Source organism: Equus asinus, chromosome 24, assembly GCF_041296235.1.
Source record: "Equus asinus isolate D_3611 breed Donkey chromosome 24, EquAss-T2T_v2, whole genome shotgun sequence".
NCBI lineage: Eukaryota > Metazoa > Chordata > Mammalia > Perissodactyla > Equidae > Equus > Equus asinus.
This window is the reverse complement of record NC_091813.1, coordinates 61,927,591-61,951,206: the sequence shown is the minus strand read 5'-3', so window position 1 is coordinate 61,951,206 and position 23,616 is coordinate 61,927,591. Positions and strand designations below refer to the sequence as shown.

The 23,616-nt window shown below is 39.2% G+C and overlaps 1 protein-coding gene across 5 annotated transcripts in view; it reads right to left on the bottom strand.

The window, feature by feature from the left end:
* Window positions 1-7,902: 7,902 nt before the first annotated feature.
* Window positions 7,903-23,616, bottom strand: part of LAMA2 (laminin subunit alpha 2) — a 537,163-nt gene continuing 521,449 nt past the window's right edge. For all 5 annotated transcript variants that reach the window (XM_070496423.1, XM_070496424.1, XM_070496425.1 and 2 more), the window contains 7 exons: window positions 19,638-19,750; window positions 19,137-19,326; window positions 17,068-17,223; window positions 15,472-15,625; window positions 12,104-12,234; window positions 9,927-10,149; window positions 7,903-8,274 (listed from right to left, as the gene is read on the bottom strand). In XM_070496423.1, coding sequence (XP_070352524.1) covers window positions 8,117-8,274; window positions 9,927-10,149; window positions 12,104-12,234; window positions 15,472-15,625; window positions 17,068-17,223; window positions 19,137-19,326; window positions 19,638-19,750 — 1,125 coding nt within the window. In that variant the 3' untranslated portion in view covers window positions 7,903-8,116. The remainder of the gene's footprint in view (window positions 8,275-9,926; window positions 10,150-12,103; window positions 12,235-15,471; window positions 15,626-17,067; window positions 17,224-19,136; window positions 19,327-19,637; window positions 19,751-23,616) is intronic.

The window sequence follows — 23,616 nt, the reverse complement described above, 5'->3', positions numbered from 1 at the left end:
ATTCCTTCGAGAGCATCGTTCTCCCATGTCCCTTCTTTATTACCACATCTTTTTGGAGATGAGCTTCTGGTCACTACTGAATCTCTTGGTATCTGGTAGAGTCTGAGCAATTACATTTGGGGAGCTATTTATGAAGCTACACTTTTTTTTTTTAAAGATTGGCAACTGAGCTAATAACTGTTGCCAATCTTCTTTTTTTTTTCTGCTTTTTCTCCTCAAATCCCCTCAGTATATAGTTGTATATTTTAGTTGTGGGTCCTTCTAGTTATGGCATGTGGGACGCCACGTCTGCGCCCAGGATCTGAACCAGCGAAACCCTGGGCTGCCGAAGCAGAGCACGCAAACTTGACCGCTCCGCCACAGGGCTGGCCCCTGAGCTACACTTTTAAATACAATATTCTAGCGTAGTTTAGGAATTCAGTTTAATAGTATATATTACATAGGTTTAAACCAATATTATTTGGATTAGTAACAATTTTTACAAGTCTTTTATTTTAATCTTCCTGAAAAAAATTTCCTTATCAATCCCGTTTCTTTGTTCGCCGTTTTATTTCCCCATATTATTATTTCTGATAATCTCTACTTCACATTTTTTAAATTGTAAACTACAGAAATAAATACCTTTTACATACACTTTCATTATATGTAAACCCAGCATATATACACACTCACACACACACATAAAGCGAGTTGCACAAAATGATGCTTACTCTGCACAATGCACTTTGATGTTGTCTATTCTGTTTTATTCTATTCTGTACCGTTGCACTGCACTCTGTTCCACTTTATCGTATAAATTGCTCTTTTATAATCCTGTATTTGATTTCATGATCCACTGATGTGTCTCAAAATACAATTTGAAAATTATTGCTAAAGCGGTACTTCCTCAGTGATGGTTTTTTACCCCCAGGGTTTTATGACTGTGTTCAAAAGAGTTTTTGTCTTCATGAAGGCAAAATGGCAAAAAATTTCTATTTCCATTTATAGGGGCATTATACAAAATAAAATAACTATTAAATTTTTGCCTTAATAACTACACAGTTGAGAGCCCACTGGCACGGCAAGTGAGAGTGCATGCCAGTTAATTAAAACCAGGTGAACACGATCATGATTCAGTTACTTGGTTGGTTTTCTACCCAAAAGAGTGATGCCAGATGCCTGGATATTTTGACCAAGATGAAGTCAATTTCTGCAAATGTGCCTGATAATTTGTATTCATCTGATAAAGAATTTTATATGAGGCATCATTATTATCTCTAATGCATTAGAAACCAATTTGTAAGAGAAGATAAACCATTAAACTATATTCAGTTTACTTTTAATTTACTTGGACCAAACCATTTGGAATAACAATGTGTATTTTTGAGAAGTGCCTGCTTGTAGTAGCATAAAAAATTCCTTTATTAATTGTCATTGAGAAACAAAAAATGAAAAATATCAAAATGAAACAATTGCTATTTTAAAGTACAAAAATATAAAAATTGCAAACATTAGATCATAAAGTTAGTTTTGATGCATTTTTGATGCCATAGCACATTGCTAAAATTTCAATTAGAGTATTAGCATACATTCTGCATATTAAGACCAAACAAAAGGAATTTACCAATAATTTTGTTTTTACCTATATATTTAAATTCTACTATATATTTATACCCCTAAATTTATACCTATAAATTATACCTATATATGTTAAATTATACCTATATATTTAAATTAGAGTAGGCATCACTTTTAAAATGAGAAAATTCTCAATCTCTCTCTTTCTTTCTTCCCCTCCCTCTCTTCCTTCCTCCTGCCCTGCCTCCATAGAAAGAGATCAGCTGGCCTATCCTACCTCTTGAAGACTCATGAGGCATTATTTACTTATTTAAATAAAATCCTTGATGGTCTGACCCTGGAACATATTCTATAGAGTTACCAATGAGAAATGTAGCTCAGTGACTCATGGTCACCTAATACTTGTAGCATCTGTTTGATGAGTTTTGATTTGGGGTCATGCTTGATGTTGTGTTTTTTTCTGTTCCCCACGTCTTAGTATGTCTGGCTGGTCTTTCTCCACCAGCAGTCAACGGTGTTAATGCTGCTGTTTCAGTTTTCAGGATGATCGCCTGTCTCCCTGAAGTGCCCATTGGGGCCGGTCTGATGGATTCTGTGAGGCTGCATAGCTTGCATTTCAAGTCAGCCAATCCAAACAGGCTTCAAATCTGGGGAGAGTCTCTTCAGATATTTTGTGATTTTTAACAGTCAATAGTTTTATTTCAGTTATACATAAGATAATGGACTTTATTAGAAAATATTATATAAATAAACCATATAAAATGGTCTTAAATAATATGGTGATATAAATTTTTTTCCTAAAATCAATGTTTTTGTCTTATACAATTCAAAAGTAACACAGTGATTAAAAAATTTGATCCATGTTCTTATGATTGTGTGATATGATCTAAGAGTTTGAGTGTCAAAAGTTCAGGCCACGCTTCTGTAAAGTAATAGAAAAGTCAGTTATGTATTTGGCCGCAAATAACCTGTTCCTGGCTCCGACATTACCAGACAAGTAAGACTGGATATGTGTGTGTGTGTGTGTGTGTGTGTGTGTGTGTCTGTGTATGTAAAAGCTGAGGCTAAACTAGCAGGAGAGGGTAATTATCAATAAAAAGTGAAATCAAAAGCTATAATTCGGGGCTGGCCCGGTGGCTCAGTGGTTAGGTGCGCACATTCCACTTCTCGGCGGCCGGGGTTCATCAGTTCAGATCCCAGGTGCGGACATGGCACTGCTTGGCATGCCATGCTGTGGTACGCGTTCCACGTATACAGTAGAGGAAGTTGGGCACAGATGTTAGCTCAGGGCCAGGCTTCCTCAGCAAAAAGAGGAGGATTGGCAGTAATTAGCTCAGGGCTAATCTTCCTCAAAAAAAAAAGCTATAATTCTTTTCTTAACCTTTTTTTTCTTAACATTGTTTCAACTTTCTAAAGTAATATTTACTCCAAAGAAACGTAGCAATGAAAACACAGGGTAAGAATACTGAGAAAATTCAATCATAAATGAATAAATTGTGTGACCTGAATTTTAGTTTTGAATTAAACTGGGCAAATTCAGCTGGTTTCCCCTTCTCTCCTGCTGAAGTAAAGTTTTCAAAGGTTAAATAGCTATAACTCTCAGGCAAATAGTTATGACTCATTGGTTAATGAAAGAACCAATAAGATGTTAAAACTGGTCTAAAAAGCATTTAAGAAATATTAGGATAAGATTTCTCCATTAGATAGAAAATCGCTACCTTTTGGGTTATGTCTTCTACCAGACAGAAATTATTTTCATCTCTACTAGACAAAAATCTACAGGATACCTTTGACCCTACAGAGCTGTAAAACAGCCCACTCCTGCACTGAAAGTACACTTAGCAATTTCTTTCGCCAATTTTCAAGTTCTAAATAATTTTTCTGACACCTGTACTCTTAATACTTCCAATGCTGGAGTATCGGTCCGCCTCACTCCCTTAGCCATCTCGTTCGGACTTGCGGCTACAAATAATGCCAACGCTCTGATGACTCCCGTGTTTCTATCTATAGTTCGGACCTCTTTTCTGAACTCCAGACTCACATATTTGCACTGCCTGCAGTACAGTGCACATAGATATCTAATGGACAGTTTGAATTCAACTAAACTCCTGGTTTTTCTTTCTATAAAAAGCCTAATCCGTCTACCTCCCCATCCCCGAATATTGGCTCCCCTATCCTTTCAGGTGATTAGAAGTTTGCAGCACCTTATTTTCTCACTTTCCATAGGCAATCCTTCAGGAAACGCTAATCCATGATTAGTGGAATCCGTAATTCAAATTATATCAGAATCTAATTACTTCTCACCACCTCCGCTGCTACCATCTTTTATACCATAGGTAAGTCCCTGCAGAAGGCCTGAGCTCCAGAAGACATCTTTTTCAAATAAAGCAGTGCTTTGATGTGTCCAAGGGTAAATGAGCGGTTCTCTAAACCCGAGTATACAACCAGCTCTCCAGAAAATCCACTGTACTGAAAAGTTCAGTAAGTGGTGTTATTAAGTAGAACCTTATATCTTTGATTTATAACTGCTATGTAGCTATTCCTAATATCTCCAAGCACATATAAAACAATTTCCTCTATTTAAGCACGTTGTGAATATTCTTTTATTATTTTCAGTCTCAATTTTTTTCTATTCATTTACGTAAGTGACAATAGTCACTGTTCAAAATAATCGATTTCTCTGATGTACATGTCACTCTTCAGGGAACCTGAGATGTGCTGCTTTAGGTATGTATGTGTGTGCATGTATGTAGAAAGGCTCTGACTAGCTTGCCAGGACTGCCATAGCAAAGGCCTACACACAGGGTGGCTTAAACAACAAAAATTTATTTTTTCACGTTTCTGGAGGCTAGAAATCTGAGTTCAAGGGGTCAGCAGCGTTGCTTTTTCTGGAGGCTTCTTTCCTTGGCTTGAAGACGGCCGTCTTCTCTCTGCGTCTTCACAGGGTCTTTTCTCTACGCCTGTGTCCTAGTCTCTTCTTACGTGGACAGCAGTCGCTGGATCATGGCCCACCCCATGACTTCATTTTACCGTAATTACCTCTTTAAAGGCCCTGTCTCGAAACACAGTCACCTTCGGACAAGTTCAACACACGAATTTGAAGGGACATATTTCCTGACATAACACCTTCACTTCAGTAATGGGCACGAATACCATGCTCACTTAAGTAACTGGCCCAAATGACAAAGAGTGAGTCTGAGCCATGACCCTGCATGTCAAGATTCCAAAATAATGGAATTCAGGGCCCATCTGGGGCATCCCTTCCCTTCAGGTGCCCTTTGGGTCTTAAGTATCTACTCATCTCAGTTAAGCAAATGAGTGTTGCACATATGTCTTTATCTCTGTCGATTCAATGGAGATTAAAAGACATTGAAAAAAGAGATAAAAATTGCATCAGCAATAAGTCATATCCTTTGCAAGAAGCAGTGAAAAAGAAGGCTATTCTCGATACTTGCAAAAATTGACTATTCTGTTTTGTTTTCATGTTAATCGTAGGTATCAGTTTTACATACAAAACAATTCAGTAAATAATTCACATAAAATCAAGAAAGTTTCAATTTGTCAAAGTAGTCTTTTCCTCTGTTGTTGAGTCAAAAATCTAGAAGAGTTCTGTAGTTGGGGACAATAGGCTATATCAAAGAAGGAGAAAATATCTATGATTTTTAAAACCACTAATTGAAGCTTTAAGTGTCTGGGCGTCTTCTGGTGATTTGGGGCTGAAATCTGCTCCGTTCTTTATTTTCCTTTGTCAGCGGTGCTCACCATGGTGACTTCAATAAAACCCCCTCACAAATGTTTTTCTTCTAAAGTGAAAAGCACCTTCTTAAAGAAGAAGGCTGACAACCTGGTAGGAGTGGGTGTTTGGAAATAAATGAAAAGTATTCTGCTTTCTTCATGATTGCTGTAGGTGGCAGGAGTTAAGGAAATTATTGAGGGGATCAAGTTGGTGCAGGAAACATTTTATCTTGTTTGGGGATAAAAATTAATCTGATTTTTGACATAGAAAATTAATTCAAAATATGCTCGAGAAACTTTTCTATTTCATAAAATTTCCTTATTTCTCATCTTAGAATTTGGACACGCTTTGTCCATACGAATTCGTGAAGCACTTCAGAGTATGAATTTTTTATGGAACCAGTTTAGCCAACGCCTGATCCAGCGACTTCTGCTTGGGTCCAGATCGACTTTCTTGGGACTGCTTTGGAAGACTTACCTAACGTGGGACTTTGAGCACGCCACCAAATCTCCCTGGTTCCCTCCGGTTTCTCCCCATAAAGTACAGAGGCAGTAGAAGCCCAGGAGTTCACAGCCTCAGTCACATACTAGCATCAACTGAAGTTGTTTAAAACAAGCCAACGCCAGGGCCCTGCCCAGAGATTACACTTTTAGGTGTGGGGTGATATTCAGATGCAAGATTCTGTCTTCTTTTTAAGTACCCAAGGCAATTTTAACGTCTAGCTGGAGTTGAGAATCATTGTATTTATTGATCTCAAAGGGCCCTTCCAACTCTACCATTCTAAGCCACTTGCCTACAAATTGACTTCAGCAGGGCTTGAGTCTATCGGAATGCCAATTAAGTACCTTTGTTTTCAAATTTGTTATGTATCTTTCTTTTCAGGATTCAGGAAAGAAAGGTATTAGCTTTCTTTTTTTCCTTTTTGGAGGAAGATTAGCTCTGAGCTAACATCTGCCACCAATCTTCCTCTTTTATTTGCTGAGGAAGACTGGCCCTAAGCTAACCTCGTGCCCATATTCCTCTACTTTATATGTGGGATGCTTGCCACAGCATGGTTTGACAAGCTGGGCATCGGTCCACGCCTGGGATCCGAACTGATGAACACTGGGCCACCCAAGCAGAACGTGAGAACTTAACTGCTGCACCACTGGGCTGGCTCCAGGCATTAGCTTTTAATTTAGGAACTTAGTAGCTTTACTCCTATTTATCCACTCATTATCCAGAATAGGCCCAAATGTGTTTTGAGAGTGAAGACATTACTGAGTGCAGAATTAATGTCTTCGCTCTCAAAACACGTTGGTTTTCAAAGAGTTTTATTGCTTAAAGGCTGATCAAAAGGCATTAAGTAGATTCAATATTATATTATTTTTTTCATGTGTGTGGAAAAGGCCTCGACAAAGTTAACAGTAGAATTCTCAAAAGTCTCTACAACTCTTTGTTGGCATAGCGGATAACTTTCTTCTTTAGAACAATGACTCTCATCCCTGAGGGCACTTTAAAATTGCCTGGGAAGCTTTTTAAAAATCCTCGTGCCCAGGCTACATCCTAGACCAAATCAGAATCACTGGACCAGGCACCAGTTTTTTCAAAGCTTCCTAGGTAATTTCAAAATGGAGCCATGGTTAAGAACCAGTTGCTCTAGAACGAAGTTGTGTGGACGAACTATCAATCAACTGGCTGATGAGGAAATGCTGAGTGCCTTAGCCATCTCCTGATTAGAAACAGCACCTTCCCTCCCCTGTGGATAAAGTTGTCAGAGAGGATTATTCTTCTCTTGCTAAAATTACCATTGCGAGGGAAGTCTGTTCTTTTAAATGTTCTGTGTGATTAGACTACAACTATTTCTACTGAAGATGGCAAATGAAATGTTTCCTTCTTAAGTTGATGAATAAAATCTAGGCCAGTCTTCTCACAGACCCATTTGAAGATGATTGAAACAGTGGGTAAAACAAGGACAAAACAAATTTTTTAGCAAATGAATTTGTTAGGTCAAATTACAACTCAAAAAGACTCAAGGATGTACACCTTTTATGTTTCTGACTCGTTTCTTGGTAAGTAATAATGCATTTCAACACTATTTCTCTGTCACTGTGATATTCACTGAAAACGTACAGAGCCCAGAGCCTCAATACTGTAGTATCAAATGTCTGCTTAATTGTCACTCTAGAGCTTGGTTCTGGTGTTTCCCTGAAGCCTATAAATCATTATCAAACAAGAAAATCAAGTAATTAAGCTCTCTGGCTTGAGTCTGATCTATACCCTCTATCTTCAGCATCAAAAGGTATTCACTCACATGGCCAGTTAAACTCTCTAATAAGGAACCTGGGTCAGGGAAATGATTTGCTAATGCTTTCCCAAACATAGGGGGTAAGGGCGCTGTCTCCTCCAGTCACACATGCCAAATCCACTGTTGTTTTCAATGGCCTGGACAGAAAGCAAAGCTGGCATACATGGAAAAGGATGATAAAAGTATTAACAGAAGTTAGTAAAAAAAAGTTGGCTTCACAAAGTACATCTGAGCTCTTCTTGAGATGACTCCAGGGCACGTCGCAAATTCAACCATTTATGGTCAGTTCGCTTTTATCCTTAAAATCACACAAAACAAGCAATTGTTTAGAATGAAATAATTGGTTTAATATTCATGGATTTGAGAAAGAATTTGAATTAAACTTCAGTCTGGGATCTGAATTAGCACCATCTGAATACAAAAAGAATTCAATATACATGCACAAATTAGTTTAACAACATATATAGGTAAAATATATCTGTTTTACTTGATAATACTTGTTTTGAAGGACCTTCTTGGGGTTAAACTTATTTTTGTTAGTTGGCTGGGCACGATACAGGTTGAACGCCCCTTAGTTCCAGGGCCTTGGCAAAATTAACCTCCAGCGGCTTGCCTGTGCCTTTGGTGAGCCTCAGAGACCGGATGCAACCTCGGAACCGGATGTTGGTTGTCAGGCCAAACTGGTTGAGGCCGTCTGAAAAACAGCAGAGAGCTCAGTTTTGAAATTCAGCTGCTGTGTTGACAGCATGTTTCAAAGTCAGTTGTTAGTTTGCGATTCCATTGGAAGGCTGTTCTATGTAAAGCTAGTGACTTTCTTCTTAGCTTCACTAATTGTTAAACTTGTAGAGAAACACGAACTTTTTTATAGTTACGTATTACGAGATATGGAGACATCCAGAATTAGACATTTTAAGACATCAAAGAACTTGGTTTGGAATGAACAAGTTTACAGTCGTGACTTATAATTATTAACTTTTTTAATGAAATGAAGCAATCGATCAAATACTTTAAGTACTGAATTAGGAAATGGGCTTTTAATGGTGACCTTATTACTTTGTTACATTGTAAAAATAAATGCCAAAAGGTTAAGTCGGTTGAAAACTCACACAAAATCTTTCTCTTTTTAAGGATAGACTCCCTTCTTTCAGCACCTCAGAGGTGCTAACTAGGATCCCATTTCGTAGACTGTGAATGGAGAAGTACATTATCTCCTTCATAATATCGTGGGGTTTATCCTGATTGAAGCAGAAGCAGGTCTTTCCAGAAACCCAGAAGCAACTTTGGCAAGAGGATCTCTGAATTGGTCCCCATTACCCATCTATCTTTCTCCATGTCAACCACTCCTGAATGTATATTTTGCTTGTTTTGTTAAGCAGAGGAGCTCTATATAAACGGGGGTGCAAGTTTTTCTTGCCCAAATACTGAAAGACCATTCCAGGAATCTGTGTTATTATAGTGTTTACTAAGAGGCACTTGGCTTATTTCTCATCAAGTTGGGCACTCTTCTCTATGGACACTTTATGTAGCTCTCTGTGGTTCACATGCTATATTTAAAGTGTTAGAGGAGGAGGATTATTTTTTTTTTAAAGATTGGCACCTGCGCTAACCACCGTTGCCAATCTTTTTTTTTTTCTTCTTCTTCTTTCTGCTTTTTCTCCCCAAATCCCCCCAATATATAGCTGTATATTTTAGTTGTGGGTTCTTCTAGTTGTGGCCTGTGGGATGCCACCTCAGTGCGGCCTGACGAGTGTTGTCCATGCCCAGGATCCGAACCAGGGAAACCCTGGGCCACCGACGGAGCGCTTGCACTTAACCACTCAGCCACGGGGCCAGCCCCTCGAGGAGGATTTTTGAGTGCAGACTTATTGCTTGGGTTTCTTTGTAATATAAATATAAACTCTATAATAACGTAAGGGGGAAATTAGCTACCTTTAACCCAATGATTTCCAGAACTTGAGGAAATAAGTTCCATAACATTTTATGATTCCTCTGGTATATTAATTTTAAAAAAGCTAGAAAGAACACCAACTCAGGCCTCGATTGCTGTTAAATGCTTCATATCTTTTATAAGCCAGATTCATTTCCTGTAGCCTCCATTTCCCCAGAAATGAAACTTCAGGGGCTATCATGAAAAATTTAGTCCCATGTGGTTTATGTAAGTAATATGCTCATTTTACACACTGGAAATGTCAGGTAAGATGTTATTTATGGGAGCAGGTTCTAAAGCTAGGAAGAAAGTATACTTAAGCACACATTCTTGGACATTATTTATGGAAAGATAAATATCTTCTAAAACTACCAACATCATAGAGCAAAGAGATTCTGGCTGGGGTAGCCAACACTCACCTGGGAACCCTCCCACAAACACAGGGTCATTTGTATCAGCTGATGTGGATGCTTGGTTTGGGCTCTGGCCTTCCACCTGGTTCCCATCTACCGTCAGCTCAATGCGGTGTTTGATCTTGTTGGCCGTGACTTTATGCCATTGTCCATCACACAACTGCCCTGGGATACCAGCATCATAGACAGCAGTGAATCGACCGGCGCCATTGTCCACATGAAACATGAGCTAGAAAGTAGGAAATTGAACAGTCACAGATGGTTGCAGTGGAAGGAGATCATGATGGTTCACACAGTAAAAATTTTCAGGTCTCTAGGAAAGACATCAGCTGGAACAGTTTAAAATGAACATAGGCATACTAAATTAAAAAAAAAAATCTTGACAGAAATTAAAATACAAATATAATGACCAGAAGTCACAAATTATGTTCTTTGCTTTTGGGCATTGTTGGGAGAATAGGCAAAATGTGTGAGGCTGGTAATAATTCTGCTTTCAGAAAATGTGAAATACAATTTGAGGCCAGCTGACATAAAAAGGACCTAGATACACAGGAAAAAATTCTACCATAGAACTTTTAGAGGGTGAGAGCTCTTAGTGAACCCTATAAAATTTTCTGAAAAGATGTTGTTTAGAGTGATTCATTAATTTGGTTTACAAATTCATTTTAAATGATTGTTGGCTTTTTTAATTTAAGCTTTTGATGTTTTAATTGTATGTGTTTTTCTTTCCTTCATGGATTCCATTTTATATACAGGATTAAGAGCTACATAAATTACTTTTTTGGGCAAGCTTCATGTCACAGGTGCCAAAGACTTTGAGCCAGAAGGCCAGTTAAATTCTTAACAATGAAGAACTTAGATTGGAAGTTCTTGTCTAAATGAGAAAAATCTGGTTTTGGTAACATGGACCAGACTCTGAAATTTGAGATGACAGAATTCTTTTGAAGCTGATGAAGAAAAGAAGCATATTGAAACATTAAAAACAGTCAATCTGGCAACACATCTGATGAGGTAAAAGAAAAGAAATAGGGGTTTTAAAAAGAAGATTAAAAGTGCAAGTAAATAGGTGAAAAGTTTGTAAACTATACAGTGATGCAAATATTAAGATTCTACTATACTGGGTGGAGTTTGTGATAACAGGATTTTGCATATAAAATGAGGTCGGTGAGAAATCCACAAGCATTATAATGGAACTCAAAACACTGACAAGTTGATAGAAACTTATAATCAGGTGATGAAATTAAGCTTACTCAAACAAGATGTAGTGAAAGTGTATTTTGAAAATCTGGCCAAACTACTTAAGGGATGCTTATTTGTTCGCCCTTTTTGCCTCTGTGCTCCTGGATGTTTTTGCTTTATTGCCTTCAACGATGGTTTGAAGATTGACATGAGGGATGGAGGAGGCAAAGGAAACCATATTTTGGGTCACTATGAGCTGTTTCTTTTTGGGAAGCAACAATACCCTGGGAGTGGAAACACGAGTTGAAGTGTGAGTCCTAGTTAATAGCCAAATAGAAAACTTGTGAAATTTCTTCCTTTGCCTTCCCCTTTTTATGGTCTCCCTATAGTACAAAGTATATACAAACAGGTTTCCACTGTTGTTCATAGGCAGGCAGGGACTAAAGAGGTGTGACCAATTAGATTATCTATTGTAAGCAAATTGACAAAATATATTATACTAATATAAATTGATTATAACTTTGCTCTTTTTTGAAATGGTATCTGGAAGCATTTAAATAAAAATTGAGAAAACGATACGTCAGCTAGCCACCTTGACTTATAAGAAGTGCCTACTGTTATAAGAGGCAAACACTGATTTTAGATAATCCAAGACCTCTCCTTTTATTTTTAAGGTTGGAATCAAGAGTTTCATAGGCTGTGTATCTGTAAAGGGGAGAATAACAGTGCACTTTTAGCAACACAGTAAGAGCTTGAGATCTAAAACTGGTCCATTATTAGTCATCACAGTTGGCTTACTGTAGTGTCAGCACATTTAAAGTTTATGTGGGTCTACAGAATAAGTGTGTTGAAAATACACATAAATTGAGATAATCCAGAAAAATGAAAAAATTTAATCTAGCTTTCTCTCAACAAAGAATACAGCAAGGCTTCAAACTAGAGTTTCTACATATGGACAACAATATCACGAAGAGATTAGGAATGTTAAGATAGCTCACACTCACCTTTTCATCAATCATTTCAATACCCATTCCATCCATCTTTTGGCTGCTGATTCCCAGAAGAACTCCAGTGGTTCTAGTTGTACGGAATTCAAATTCTACAAGAAGGTCCAATCCCACTTTGAACCCACCAACTGTGAAATGCAGATATTTTTTTATTTGTGGCTTAGAGTTTAGGGATTGTTAATTCAAATTTGTACAATGCAATTGATGAGGATTTTTAGGCTGCTTAATTTTAAAACAGTTTATGATGAGGATTTTTAGGCTGGTTACTTTTAAAACTGCAGATGAGAAGCAGGCTCCGAGGACTGGAATTTTGCTTGCCCTTTTGAGACATTTGCGTTTGTGAAGGAAGAGGGGATGACCTTGTAGGGACCTGAAATTAGCCACCCCAGGATATGTCTCTTTGGCATCGGGATTGTTTGGGGCTGATTGCTTTTGATGGGCTGGGACAGGGAAGGAGGCTCTGGGGCAGGGAACTTGCCCTTGTTGGGACACATTTACATTTGTAAGGTAAATCTCTACCTGTAAAACGTGCCTCCCTCTCTGTACCAGGAAGAAGAGGAGAGATGACCTTGTCCCTAGAAACTCTTAATGGGGAAGGCAAGAACTTAAGTTGGTTGCTGTCTGGCAATCTCATGTAACTGGTTTAGGGTGGTGGCGCCTAACCTTTCTAACCTTTACTTAATCCGATTTGATTCTTGTCTAAAAGTCATGGGATCACCCAATGACCAGACCCCACCTGCACTGATACCATTTTAACTTTTTTTCATGTTCTTTCCTTTGTCTTGTAAAGAGATGAATCCTATACCTATGCCTTAAATTTAGCTCTAACCCTCAACTGGGGGCAGCAGAAGCTCTGACTGCCCATGGGTGCTGTCCCCATGCTACACTATTCTCTAAATAAAAGAGCACTACTGCCAGATCTTAAGAGTCTCAGAAATCTTTCTTTCGACTCCTCGGCTCACCGACCCCGCATCACAATGGTTTTACTAGATTTCAATTTAGATGTTAGCCAATTATAATAAGTTCCAGACTCTCAGATGGCCTATACTTCCACCATTGTATCATATAACACACTTTATAGCTATTGCTTATTTTCTTGGCTGCCCTCTCTCCCAGAATGTAAACTCTGTGAGGGCAATGACCTTGTGTATATTGCTCACCATTTTACCCCTGTGCCTACCAAAGTATCTGGCACATAGTGGAAGTTTAATATATATTTGTTGAATAAACGAATGAATGAACATATGCTGAGATTGACTCAAAGAATCTCACAGTCAGGAATGATTATGTTAGAAGTCTTACTGTTGGATTAAGTCAAGCATTTCAGTGATGATTCAGTAGAATTTTACTGGGTAACTTTAAACGGCCCCACAATGACATGAAAGGGCTCAAAATTTCCGGAACATTTTATTAATAAAGAGAGGAATTGCAAGCACAATTTTGAAGGAGAAGAAACTGGGATGTAAATAGACTTTTCTAGTTCATCTAGTTAAATGCTTTCTCTATAATTTTCCATATTTGATTCATTAGTTTATTTAATCTTTTAGCAAGCATTGAAGACATGCCTCTTAGAAACAAAGTGATTCCTTAAGACCAGGCAAGACCACATCAACTGCATGGATTAGTAGGAAACTCACGGAAATTTTCTCCATGTCTTCTATTTATCAGGTAAGAAATAAACACTATGTGTAATCACAACAGTCTTCAATGAAGGGTGGCACCTGCTATGTGAAAGACTTTTTATCTGCTGAGAACTTTGATGGTTTGGGATGAGTAGATTTTAAAAATAAAGGGTAGAAGAAGCTGAGTTGTTTTGCAAGATAAAACAGAAAGACCTTGTTTCTGCTCCTGAAAGGGGAAGTAAGGAGAAGAGAGGAAACACTTGAGGCAGGTCAGCTGAGGACAAAGGGAGCAAGGAGGCCATTGAAACCCCACTGATTGGATGCCTGGAAAGCTTTTAAGGATAAAGATGTCAAAGGTTTAAATTGAAGCTGTCTGTTTTCCAGTGACACAACCTCCTCTGACCACCTCAGTCTTACATAGATTGCATTACACTGTGTATGGAGATGGCAGGAGTTGTTGGAAATTGCGGAAACGGCTAATTTTCTGGTCCAGTTTGATCTGGAAGCAAAAAAGCCCAGACAGGATGGCGAGTGAATCTGTTAAGTGCAGAAGCTGAAGCCGAAGCTTGCCATCAAATTTAACCAAGAGAGTGCTAGCCATCTGTGAATTTGCAGAAGTCTTGGGGAAGGCTTTGGACTTTCATAGCACATGGAACTTGGGGGTCATCTTTACCCCCAATGTTTCAATATTTAACATATCCTGTGTTTTTCTCTTTTCTGCTTCTGCATGGGTAAAGTTCCCACTTATGCTCTGTTGGAGGGTCCTGCTCTTTTCTCTCTGACAGCTTAGGCATGTGGGTGTTCAACTCACCTTCTAAATTCTAGCTCAAATGTCAATTCCTCCATAAAACCTTTCCTGATTTCCCCAGCCAAAATTAATCTTTCTTCTAAATAGCCACAGAACCTTGCTTTTACGTCTTTTATAGTTTTTAATCATTTTTATTTGCCTTCTTGTGATTTCTGAGCACAGAGAGTCTTACCATTAATAGCAAATTCTAGAAGGAAGAAATAGCATCTCATTTACTTCTGTTTCCCATGGTAACTTCTATATATTATGTGCTCATTAATTGTTTCTAATAGACAATTCATGTGTCTATGGTAATCATAGGACTGAATATTCTATCTTAAAGTATATTAATGTCAGATTTTTTTTTTGTTATTATGCAGAGGTTATTTCATATTTTTCTTTCCAAATTGCATATGCGCTATCAGTGATCCAGACCTGCACTGGACATTTTCTGGAAAGAGGAGACACTTCAAGAAAGACAGGGAAGTGCTAGTCATCATCACCATCGATGGGAAATGGGCACTAGTATGTGTGCATTGTGTGTGTGAGGGGAGAGCATGAGAGGGAGCCTTGCAGGGAACTGAAGAGCAAGAAAGAAAAATGGCTTCTCATCCCAGAAAGGAAGACAGAGAAACCTGGAAAGTAGATAAATCACATAGTATAAATATCGGAAACTTCTTACAGAATTTCATTTATTTTGCTGTTATTGATCTCCAGGAAAGGAGATGGATTAAACTTTCCAAATAGCCTTTTACTTTATTTCTTCTATTAATTCTTTTCAGAATCAGATACATTCACTTAAGAGGCATTTTTTATTCCTCCTATACCTTTTTATTTCTGGTTGAAATAAAGGATACTGCTTTAGGACCCCAGGGACTTTTATTTTTCCACATAGGTAAGAAGTGAATATTTGTACCTAGTTAATGTTCAGCAAGAAGGAAATGGAAGAGCCTTACCTGCTTTGGCAAAGCCTGTTCCATCAAAATATGTTCCTTTCTGAGCATTTGCGAAACATGTCCCAACACGGAAGCTGGAGGTTGGCTGTTCAAGATCAGCAGGGGCCTCTGCCATCTGGAGATTTCTGATGCAGCCATCAATGCTGTAGGTCACCTAAATATCCAAGTCAGAAGACACAAGTATCAGGTTTTAGCAGAACTTTGCCTATATGTGGAATGCAATCATTTGTTGGGTGTTCTATGCGTGTAATCATTGGCCAGTTGTCTTATGGCATTCCCCAAAGCTGCCTGGACCTGCACTACCACCCCAGGCTTTATGGCATGGGTGCAGATAATCCTGTTATGCTTCTCAACTAGGATGTATTTAGCCTGGAATATGATCATTCTGATATTCTAAATACTGTGCACTATGTCTCTAAGGGGAACACTGGTTGGACAGAGCTATGGGCCCCATATGAATATCATAACTTTTAATTAGTTTCTTATGTTTCTATTAATAATTTATTAACCTTTCTATAGATACATTTTGTCATAATCTATGTTCAAATTCTATTTGAAAAGACAATTAGATTTGGTTCAATGCTTCTTGCTTACTAAAATGTAATGAAAGCAGTGGACCCTTTCCTGAGAAAATGCATGTACCCACAAAACTTGAAAGTTCGCATGACACATTCCTTGTTTAGGGGCTATAGAAATCGATCAATCATACTCTGCTCTGGTATATTTCATCTGGTTTTAGGGATGCATGTTAATCACTCCTGCCACTCTCACTTCAGACTTTCATTGTGACAGGCCTGGGTAGCATATCCAATAGCTATGAAGAGAAGGTCATACTGCACATCCACAGAGGAGCCAAATACTGAGAACTACAACTACAATGGACAATTGCATTTGATGAAGAACAACTCCACATTACCATGTGTTCTAATTGGAGTATAGAAATGTATCCCATTTGTATGCAGTGTGTTCTCTAAAAACGCTAATCCTCTGTGCTTCTCAAAATAATCATTTCCAAAGCAAATCGACACATGGTCTAATAAAAAATTATTTTGTGAATACTGATATACCAAATTATGAAGACTTTAAATTCTGAATCCAATATCAGATAACTGTACTCTAAATGCTGCATCTCTCATTATTTTCTAAATCTCTAGTCCTGAAACAATCCCGTCAATACCATCACCAGCTTCTTTGTCGTCCAGTGCTTTCTATATGCTTGTTACTCTTCCAACGGATTACGTATATTACCTCATTTAATCTTTATGGCAATCTTGTTTGTTTGGTATTATTATTATGCTATTTTACAAAAGAGGAAACTTTGTGAAAGAAAGATTAAATAACTTGCTTAAAATCACACAGCTAGTCACAGTTATGCAGGTATTCAAACCGAGGGAGTCTGGTTCCAGGGTCCACACTCTGCTCTGTGATATTGCTTCTCATAGTCAAATCGGTCTAGAAGACTTTCTCTCCCTTCTCAGAAAAGATGATTTCCTATTCAATTATAAGTGGTCATGGGCCAATGTGACCTACTGATACAAAATACATACATGACTCAGCTAGTTATTTAGGCCACAAAGAAACAAATTAGACACTTACTGGACCAATTCTCCGGGTAGTGTAGTTAATGGGCAAGCCACCAACATACAGCATTCCCACAACATCCAGGATATCAGCTTTCTTGGGACTGACGGTTCTGTTGGAGGCATCATCTACATAAAGAATTCCTTCTTGCTTAATTCGTGTAATCTTAATCTACAAAAAGAAGAGGACTCATTAATGCTAATCATGGATAAATTTCAAATATGCAGAGTATGAGACATAAAAACTTTTAGGATACTCCTTAGGAAAACTGAAGTAACTTACTGAGTGCCAACTTCATAATATAAGTGAAATTAAACCTACTTACAGAATAGCTCAAATTCTGTCTTTGCCATTACTACCATCTCAAAAAGGGTACAAAATCTTCCTGGATGAGTTTTAGATTGAAGACTCTTCTATAGATTGCCAAGTGAGCATATGTATCAAGAGGTAGGCATGTTGTAAGGAATCTGGCAGACTGAGAGCACAGTCGTGATTTAAGTGGGCTACAAAATTCATGTCCGGTTTTAAAAGTGCATTAGTTTGATTGAGCAAAGCCTGGTCTCCCCAACACAATTTCAGATATGCTACATCCCTCTGCCTAACAGGCGCTTCTGGTGCAGAATTGAATGAAGGGCAGCGCATCCAGGCTGCACTGCCATTTCTGCAGCGGCTGATTAGCACAGTCAGGGAGGAAGATGGAAAGCTGACCAATGCTGAAATTACAGCAGTGGAGTGAATTATCTTCTAGGATAGAGCAAAATAAGGGGTCTGAAGACAGGCTTGAGCATAAAAATCTTGAGTCTGAATTTAGGGAAAGGAGAGTGTAACCCTGTGAAATGCTGGAGTACAATAATGGTTTAAAAATGAATCTACATCCGAATTAGAATAATTCAAGACCTCATTCCACACTTACCTATTCTAGTTTGGGAAGTAATTTTGAAAAATCTTCAAAAATAAAACCCCTCTTTAATTTGGCTCTTATAGGATTGAAGTTTTCTTTCTTAATCCCCACTGTGGCCCAACAATATGTCTTTTTCTCAAGTGTCATATTTATTATTCTGTTAGCCAGAGAGGAGACTAAACCTTAATGAGAGTTCCTTTGTAAAGATCAGTGTTTGCTAGTCATAAGCTCCCAAGCAAATATGAAGATTCCATTTCTTATTTCCAAGATAACACATTGGCTGATTTCACATTTTTATGATAATTTTTCATGTTCTTTGGCTTTCTATATGATATGACAAGTCAAAGTATGTTAATACATAAAATCTAACATCTAATAATACATACTCTGAAAATAACCCATTTTATTGGTCTACCTAGGGAAGCTTTACTTAATAGCCTACCACAGGTGCAGAAACAAATTCCGTGTTTTCGTTTTAATCAGGCAGTATATTATCTATTTGCAGTCATGCCAAAGAGGACAGTAAGCTGGCAAATGAGCCTTCTGTGCCCATAATAGTACCAGTTTCTGGGTGTAAGGCCAACGTTTTAAAAGTTGTTCCAAATGACTGTTGGTGGAAATGACACCCTAGGGCCCTTTAAACATGATATAGCAGATTCCAGACTCCTGTTTTCACAGACCAGTATGGGGTGGAATCGGGGGGTACGTCTTAGGGCCCATTTTCATGTTGTCAGCTTTTAAGTTTGTCAAATATTATTTTAGAAAAGAGAGGAAAATGTAATAGACTAAACACTATTCCTTTAAATTGAATACATAGAGCTTTACGATCCACATACCCCATTGTCCCATGTTTCTCACTTAGAGTAGAGAAAATGTCTTTAACTACCTGGCCCTCGTTTGTGGACAGATGTTTGGGAACCACAGCTGTGTAGCAATGATGGGATCTTGTAATACCATGATGAGGCACATAAGTGATCAAATATAGACCTACCCAGGTCTGACCACATTTTCCAAGGGCGGGCAGTTGTATCTGGAGCTTGCTTTATTTTTAGCCTTGACCACATTCCAGGAGCACTGGAGTCAGTGTCTGCACTGGCATATAGTTCTGGCACCAAGGCAATGCCAATGGCCACCACCCAGTATGCCCTTTACAGGGCACTGCCAACATCCCAGGGACTATTACCTTGTGCCACTGGCCATCATTGATTTTGGTGGGGATCATGGTGTTAGTGTCACCACTTCCCAAGTCATAACTGAAGTAGGGCAATCCATTTCTCAGCTGAACTGTAGCAAAATCAGCATGATTGATCCGAGCCATGTAAAAAAGCAGGCCTGATTCAGCTTCGGTTCGCACTTCAAACTCAATTGTGAGGCTGTGAAATAAAAGCATGCAAGTAAAACAGAAAAGAGCACTCTTATCCTAAGATAGAGTTGCAACTGATCATGGGTGCATGTTCATAAAAGACAGGAAAACCTCTGAGATGAGGACTTTCCAGGTCTGCTGATTTCCTGTACTGGGCTGCTCAGACTCAGACAAATATAATTCTATTCTCTACTGTACTCAGTGTATTAAAAAAAGCTCGCCTCATTAATGAATAAATGTAGTTGATTAAATTTGAATAAATGCAAATACTCGATACTTCCGTTTATCAGTTCTTATCCAATATCTCAGAATAATACATACCGGTTTTTAACCTTGGTGTCATCAAATGCAATTGCAATATGACTGTTTTTGGAAAGCCCAAACTGCTTGCTCCCTATCAAAAGAGCTGGTTCTGATTCTGCGGCACAAGGACCCTGTAGAATACCAAGGAGAGAAAGAGGAGATAATGGGCTCCATTCTTTTAAAATGTAATGCTGCTATCTAATGGTCTCCTCTATTTTAGCTTAACGTTCTCGTATGATCTTATTTAAGCTCCTTAAGAAGAGAAGCTGTCTCTTATTCATCTCTGTGCCCTACACAGAGTAGGTACTTACCAGTAAATGCTCAGTGAATGTGAGTCAGTTTTCTTTTACTGCACCCCTGAATTGACAAATGAATCTGCTCAAAAATATTTGTTGATCAATTCGTGTTTTCATTATCATCTAAGGAAAACTATTGTTTATATTTCTGAGAAAACTGGAATTTCCTTCTCCCCTTTACTTTACTTATGAAGAGTTATATTCTTAGAAGATTGAACAGGGACAACCAGGTTATAGGAATAGAAAAACATGTTCCTTCTTGCCCTTCCCATTTCTCTCTCTCACTATATTACTTTTTCTTGAAAATTATCAGTCTACTGGAAGATTTCCATGAATTTAGACTTTCAAGATGGTGTATCTAAACTTGCAAGTCAGCCCATTCAGGCCCTTAGCCAGTTGCTAGGCAACCCAGCACATTTTTTAATGTAACCCACTACACACCATTTCAACTGCCACTGTTCAAAGATCAACTTCCTAGTGTGCTTACGAGGGATTGCTTGGTGCAGGGCAGGCTTCAGAGGCGTGCTATCTGTGCCGACGTTGTTTTAATGCTCTGCTGTCACCATCTTGAAATTCTTAATAATTTTTGAAGAAGGGGCCCTGCAAATTACATCCCCAGTCCTGGCTAGGTGGACTATATTTGGCTACTGTAACCCTCAGCTCAGGAGAGAATCAAGGCTCCTCAAATTTCCACAAGCCACAATTTCTGCCTCTGTTCTCTATTTTCAGAAGATAATTCTATGCACAGGCTGCTCAGGAAGTCTTTTAGAACAGGCTGTACATGGGAAAATAAATAACCTGCACACTTTCAACAACACATCTGTTTTTAAGATCTGCACCTAACAGCTCTGGATGGGCCACTGCCCCGGTGAGCGCTGACTCAGGAGAGGTGCTCGAACAGCCTAAGGCAGGCTTTTGATGCAGAATGTTCTTCCCAAATAGTGTACCTCAAAGATGACTCATCAGCACACAGGAAATTTTTACTTGATGAGGAAAAGCCTTGCTCTTGTTTCTCTCGAGCTTAGTCAAATAAAGCACTCTGCCACAGCAGGTAAAAGCCTTTAAGACTTTTGAAATGCTATAAAATTGGTCTTCATGGAAGTATTTCCCTTCTTGCTTCCCAGGAGATGGTCAGTTGCAAAGCATAGACTGTGGCTGAAATTCACGCAGATATGCAAAAACCCAGTGGGTAGGAGAGGAAAATGCTATTTATTCACACAGCTGAATGGCCTCTCTTGGAATCAACATGTGGCACCTTTCCTGTTACACTACTTGCAAAAAGAGCCCAAATGGAAGCCTCTGGTAGCTTAATGTCTCAGCCTTCAGTGAAGCTATTAATAGAATTGGAATTGTTTATCAATCTCTCCCCATATTTCCTGTACAGAGGACCATGGCAACAAATGTAAGCAGCCTGCAGTCCTCCTCAGAGATCTCTAAGAGAGTCCTACCTGCCGTGAGTCCAGCAGGGGCAGAATTTGGCTAAAACATCTCTAAACCCTCAGATCTGAAGACTGAGGGATTGAAAAAGTCAACGGATGCTGAAGAATTAGGGAAGAATGATGTGTAGCCTAAAAAAAAAACACCATAAGAAATAGGAAACTTATTTCCATGCCATTGTTACCACTGTGGTCACTTGTCCAGTTACTAACTATAAATGTTAATATAAAATAACCTTTCTGATATAATCTTTGAAATTCTCAAAGTGGTAATTGTCAAGATTAGGTATTTTATTGGCAGCAGCTGTTTGTCGTAGAGAGCTTTCGTCTTTATATGTCTCGGGCATCATGGCCTGAACCCTGTGATAACCTTGCTTGGTGGTACACTGGACGGGCAATTCTCATGCTGGTCCTGAGCTCGGCAACAGTTCTCTGTCACATTACCAGATTTTCTACATGAGAAAGGCCCACTTATGTTATTTTAGGAAAACATTTGACGAGAAAAAGACAGGGCCTTTGAAAGGGTCCTTTTAAGAAGCACTACATGACACACCCACTTGAGACTCAGGAAGAGCCTCCTGGAGGGGCCCCTGCCTCTCTTCTGCGACAGGCGGGTCTTGAGAAACAGGTGGAAGGAAGCAGCAGCTAAGGAAACTGTCTCCAATTGGCCAATGTTATAGAAGAGAGTGGTGACAGAAGGGCCACTCTACCAGGTAGCTAAAGTATAAAGCCGTTATGCTGAGCCCATTGTTTGTGAAGGACATCCAAAGTGATGTTTGCTATCATCAATTTGCAATGGGATGGATATCACAGATACTGCCTTAGTAAAACGTCTGTCACCTTCCTTTATATATTTGCAGTTGGAAGAGGACGGAGAAGTGCCCGTGGAAGAGGGTTTTTATATGCATCAACTTTTGGATTTAAACAGGAAGACAAGCCTCCAACCTCTTATCTGATCATGTTTTTGGTGCCAGTCTAGATCCCTCCTTTCACTGGGTTATAGGGAGATGGGACTGGACCACGTCTGCTTTGCAACACTTTCCCGAGAATGCATCAGAAGCCGGGCCTGATGCTGGGACATGTGCAGGACAATGCGGTTCCTAGCTGTTTGCCTGCCATGCTGTGCTCTCCTCCTCCCCTTCAGCCCCTCCAAGGGTGGACTGCTCACCCTGCTGCTCAAGCGTCGTTTTCCTTCTAAGATTTTAAAGGGGACCAGGTGAGATGGAACAGAAACTGCCCGTGGTTTGCACAAGAATAAAATGATCTAGTCATTCATGACATTTTCAACCCTGTTTACCGTAGAAATCTAAGCTAAGAAAAAGGGGCCGGAGGAAGGGTCTTAAATTGAGGTATTTAAGGAACCTTTCAAGAACAGTTGTTGTAAGCTGAGCCTTCCTTCTCCAAGCCAACGTGAGCTCGAGGGGAGGCATCGTCTTTATGGACGTAAGAGTTTACCTGTGTTATTTTGGAAACGCGATCTCTGAAACGTGTTAAAACAACAATAATAATTTAAAAATCGGTCTCCATGGAGGCTCATCAATCTCAACATGTTACAACCCTGCCACCTTGTGGGGACTCTTTGAAGTACTATCAGTACTATGGGGAAACGATGCGTGAGGAGGACATGGTGTGCTGGCTTCTTCTCTGTCTCTGATTGGCAGGTGACAAGTCGTGGGCAGGCAGGACTCGGTGGGGAGTGTAACTGTGGGGTTGCCCCTGGAGAGGAGGGCAGTCCTGTGGTCGGAGAGGATTCTGGAGGAAGCCGCGCTTAGGCAGGTGGATAGTGCGGTGGATCAGCAATGGAGAGAGAACGTTTTCACCCTCATGCTGTCACTCTTCTAACTTCAGGCCAGAATAAAGAGGCGGTCATTTCATACTGCTGGATGTTGGCTGACATTTGGCAATAAGTTATCGGCTTCAGGATACCATACGATTGGCGGATAGGCATTCCTCAGATTTAGATGGGTACAGAGCAGAGATTTAAATTGCAGTTATCAAAACTGGCATCTTTGTTCTTGAAAGCACCCAGAGATGAATCACCATGAAAACGGCATCATTTTCTTCTTTCATGAGTCAATAATCCCTCTAACAAATATTGGCTAAAATCACATCTGAGAAGTGGGGTGCTTCTTCCTCATGCTCTTTATGGATGAATACTAACTGCGAGATACTTTTTGCATCACTGGCTCTAATGTTCTGGAACATACAATTCCTACTCACGCTGTGTATTGGGAAACCACATTATGTTAACTCCCTGCACTCGAG